Source organism: Diospyros lotus, unplaced genomic scaffold (genome assembly GCF_014633365.1).
Source record: "Diospyros lotus cultivar Yz01 unplaced genomic scaffold, ASM1463336v1 superscaf1, whole genome shotgun sequence".
NCBI classification, from domain to species: domain Eukaryota; kingdom Viridiplantae; phylum Streptophyta; class Magnoliopsida; order Ericales; family Ebenaceae; genus Diospyros; species Diospyros lotus.
In genome coordinates this window covers 5,713,194-5,717,825 of record NW_026267104.1, presented here as the reverse complement: position 1 = coordinate 5,717,825, position 4,632 = coordinate 5,713,194, and the positions used below count along the sequence as shown (strand labels likewise).

The 4,632-nt window shown below is 39.5% G+C and overlaps 1 protein-coding gene across 4 annotated transcripts; it reads right to left on the bottom strand.

The window, feature by feature from the left end:
• Positions 1-248: 248 nt before the first annotated feature.
• On the bottom strand, positions 249-4,225 carry LOC127792817 (putative pentatricopeptide repeat-containing protein At5g08490). Of its 4 annotated transcripts, none has more exons than XM_052323419.1 (2): positions 866-4,225; positions 249-567 (listed from the first exon to the last, which is right to left on the bottom strand). In XM_052323419.1, exon 1 carries the CDS (start codon positions 3,457-3,459, stop codon positions 904-906), a length of 2,556 nt encoding a protein of 851 aa, XP_052179379.1. In that variant the 5' UTR covers positions 3,460-4,225; the 3' UTR covers positions 249-567; positions 866-903. The 4 variants fall into 4 exon arrangements, with proteins under 4 accessions (XP_052179379.1, XP_052179380.1, XP_052179381.1 ...); XM_052323420.1 differs by having other exon boundaries at positions 249-555; XM_052323421.1 differs by lacking the exon at positions 249-567 and having other exon boundaries at positions 817-3,761; positions 3,892-4,225.
• Positions 4,226-4,632: the final 407 nt, after the last annotated feature.

Sequence of the window (4,632 nt, the reverse complement as noted above, 5' to 3'; positions counted from 1 at the left end):
ACCATCCCATTGATAATTCACCTAATTAGATAAACACAACACCTATTAACAACAAAGATAAAATAAATATACAGATATGCACGCTTGGTGTCCAAGTAAAAAATGAAAATGATCAAGCATGAATAGCATATGAACATGGACAGGATCAAATCAGACATAGGTAATGTCCTCTAGATGTCAAATCAGTGGCTTGTCAATTACTACCTTGCTCAAAGAAAGAAGGCGTCAAGAAGACTTTAGATCTACCACTTAAAGAAAGAAAATGGTGACTGAATATTGGATGTATATTGAAAAACAAAATCAAGGTTGGAAACGTTTAGAACAAAGAATTAAGGACTACACTATTAATGCCTGATAGGGCAGCATTGGAGATGCACCTAAGATAAACCCATGAAATGCTTGACATCATACTTTTTAACCTCAAGTGCAGGTTAGCATTTGTGTCTTTGGCTGACAGTACCTCATATATTCCAAGTTCAGAACAAGGTAGTCATTCAAAAATAGTCAAGGCTGTATGAGGGTGCTACTTAGCTCACCACCAAAATTGGGATTCACCTACAAAACAGGCTATGAATGAGTTGGCAAGGAACTGCAGGCATGAGCACTAGGTATTAACATCTATATGAGCTATATTATATTTTTTCACCGAAAGTATACCATCATACATTGCTCATTTGGAGCAGAAAACCATCTTAGTGACAGGACCAACATCAGGCTGTCCAATAAGATTCATTGTATGAGTCATGAGTCATGCAGAAGATCACAGATTGATTCATTTCTGAAGGATTCACATCCCCCCCCCCCCCCCCCCCCCCCCCAAGTTGTAAGATTCACAAATAATTGTTTCTGAAGAAAAAACACATACTGCTCTTTTGTCACCTCAAACACCAAAAGTTTTTTGAGTCAACCACTTCCCAATTGGAATGGTTCTTTGATTTGTTGATCCAAGACGGTTAATGTGTTGTAGATAATACTCCTTTGTGGGTGAGAACAATCTCCAGCCATGAAAACATTTTTCCTCTTCTCCACTTCAATCCAACTGCATCCAGCAGGTTTTTTAAGATCTCTTGTCCTCATAAGCTTTCTTATCTCAAGGACTCCATCCCATCTATCTTCTGCAGCATATAAGTTTGATAGTACCACATAGTTCCCAATATCACTGCTTTCAACTTTTAAAAGCTGGTCAGCGACAGCACGCCCCATTTCCACGTGATGATGGGTTCTACAACCACTAAGAAGTGCCCCCAAAACACTGGCATTAGCTTGAACGGACATTTTTGTCACAAAAGAATATGCTTCATTTATTCGACCTCCTCGAGCAAGGAGATCAACTACACACGCAGACTGCTCTACCGTTGGTTTTGTGCCATGCAACTTCTCTATTGAATCAAAGATCTTCACTCCTTCATCAACAAGGCCCGTATGACTGCAAGCAGATAATAGTGCAGTCAATGTAACATGATCTGGCTTTACACCCAACTCAAGCATGTGAGAGAACACACCAAGTGCTTCTACGCCCATGCCGTGCATCGCATACCCTCCAATCATAGCTGTGAAGATAACAAGATCTTTTTGACGAGTTGATTGGAAGAGCTTATATGCACAATTAATGCTCCCACATTTTGAATATGTATCTATGAGGGCTGCCTTCAAGTGAATATCCTGGAAACAAGACCTAACAACATATCCATGGCACTGTCTCAGCAGGTAGACAGAGGCAATTTGAGCACAAATAGGAAGGAGACTCATCATAGTCATGGAATCAGGCTTCATTCCGTGATTTTCCAGCTCACGGAATAGGCTCAGAGCTTGACCAGAACAATCATTTTCAGCATAAACTCGAATCATTAAATTCCAAGTGGTGAGATCCCTTTCTGACATGCTATGAAATATTTCTTGTGCATCATCATGTGAACCACAATTGACATATCCTGAGAGGATTGAATTGCATGTTACCACATTCCTCTTCCCTGATAGACTTTCAAAAATCTTTGATGCATACAGCATGTCACCACATTTGGCATACGCATCAATTATTGCATTAGCTAGAGTGGGTGCAACATCACCTAGCAAAAGACCGGACTTCAAACAAAATCCATGAGCCTCCCTAACCTTGTCAATTCTGGAAAATGTAGCACAAAATTGTATTATAGCTAATAAAGTTATAGAGTCAGGTCTTATCCTCTCGTCAAGCATCCAATGTAATAAATAAACAAACTCGCTTTCAAGCTGACTTTCTGCAAAGGCATCAAGCATGGTATTCCATGATATTAAGTCTCTCATATGAATTGACAAGAATGTCCTGAATGCATCATCTATATCACCACATTTTGCATAAAAACTTATTAGGGCATTTCCAACTGCTGCATTGTTGCTTATTTGTGAATGCTTGATAATATATCCATGGATCTGCTTTCCCAACTCCAAGTTACATATATGGGCACAAGCAGGAAGAATGCTTAGAAGGGTAACAGAGTCCGGTCCAACCTTCCCCACTGAGAAGAACTCGTGAAACAACTCCACTGCTCTCAGCCACTCACTGTTTAAGGAGTATCCAGAAATCATTGTATTCCAAGAAACCAAATCCCTCATTCTTATCCTCCAGAACACATGCTCTGCTTCCTTCATTCTCCCACTTCTTGCATAAAAGGTCACCAGAGCATTCTCAACAGAAACATCGGCTATCAACTCAGCCCGCCGCAGCACATAGCAATGCATCTCTTTCCCGCAACGTTGAGTGGCATTCTCTTTTAACTTACCACAAATGGGCAGAATATTTGCAATAGTTGCACAGTTAGGCGCCGTTGCTCCTCTCAGCATCCAACTAAACAACTTAAAAGCATCATCCATGAAATTGTTCTCTGCAAATCCAGCGATCATTGCATTCCATGAAACAACATCTTTCTCAGGAATTTCTTCAAACATAGCATATGCATCATCATGGACATCCCCAGATTTGGCATACACGGATACCAGAGCATTGCCCACTAAGGTATGAGATATTAACCCAGATTTTATTACATAAGAGTGTACATTCTTGCTTGCATCTAGTGCTCCTAAACGTACACACACAGGAAGGATGATGGCAACAGTTACAGAACTTGGGTTTGGATCCATGCCAATATGCATAGCACGAAACAATCTGATCACCTCAGTATCATGATTCCTAGACCCGGCAAAACCAGACAGGACTATGTTCCACATGACTGTATCGCGATGTCCCATTAGACCAAACAGTTTGTGACAGTCACCAAAAGCATTACACTTAGCATACATGTTAAGCAGTGCTTTGGACACAAGCTGGCAAGAAGTATGGCCCAGCTTAACAACATGGCTATGAAGAGCTTTCCCCAAATTGATGTCCGCAAATGCAGCACAGGATTTAAAAATGGCTGCAAAGGCTTGGTAATCAGGTCTAAAGGGCAGTGGATATCCTATCTTTAGAAGAAAGGGGTGCATATTTTTATTCAAATAAAGCGCCCCCCCAAAAACCAAATCAGCAAGTTCTTTTTACAGCCCTAGTAAGCCCTGAAGTTCAACCATCTTTTCCTTTCACTTCTATGGAAAATGGGCACTATAACTCATCTCTGCACCAGACAATTGAGAACAAAGGGATGGTCCGGATGGAAGGTGAACTGAATATAATTTAAGAATATTGCCATGTCTGCTTCCTGCAAACTGCAATTCTCTTCGGTGTAAAAGGGCACTGCAACACAGAAAATCAAATACGCCACGTCTGGTTGAAAAGAACCTGCATCTGTCTGAGAAAAAATGATAGTAGAATAGATCAAAATTGGGCGTTTTCCTTTTATGCGCAATATTTTGGCATGAAAAAACTATAACTACTGTCAGTGCAAGTAGCGAAATGAACGATGATACGCTTGACTCTACCGGCAACAACTGGATACAGTTACTCGCCAACCAAACAGCGGGATTGGGCGACGTACCCTTTTATCTTTTTGGCATTTCCGCAAATGGTTCGTGTGCGATATGGAACTAAAAGAAAACGTTGTGAAAGCAGTAGATAGATGCGCAAAATGTAGGAATAATCTCTTCCGTCGCCGTACTTCGATCAAACAGCTGATAAATTTCTTAACGTTTCAAAAGTTTAATTGGTTCAAAGTTAATTGATTTTATATTTGGTATACTAATCTAATTCCGTAATGTTAAGGCTGACCACTCTAAAAACAAATTGATTGAATGAGCAGTTATTTCTAACTAAAATCAGTTGTCATAATATAAATGGCATCAAACTTGTGATCTATACTTAGATTAACCCTGTTTTGGGGGGTAAAACCTTAAAGCCCTCCAACTTAGATTTAATTTAAAACCCTATTAAGATAAGACTTTAATGATTGAAATTATTTGAAAACTTGACTCATGACTATTCAAATAAAGAGCACGAAAGAGGGCCCTAGTTTAAGCCCACGCCCATAATTGGCTTGTCCAATTCATCTAGAAAATCAAATTTAACTATCCAAGTCACATGATTATCTCTAATATTGACCCTTTAGCCTACCAATATAAAAGCACAATTTCTTTAAGAGTCAAGTACAATATTTATTTATATTTCGAGAGCACAAGTCAAGTGATTGAATTATGATAAACTAAGATTCGTATTAGTAAGTTGTG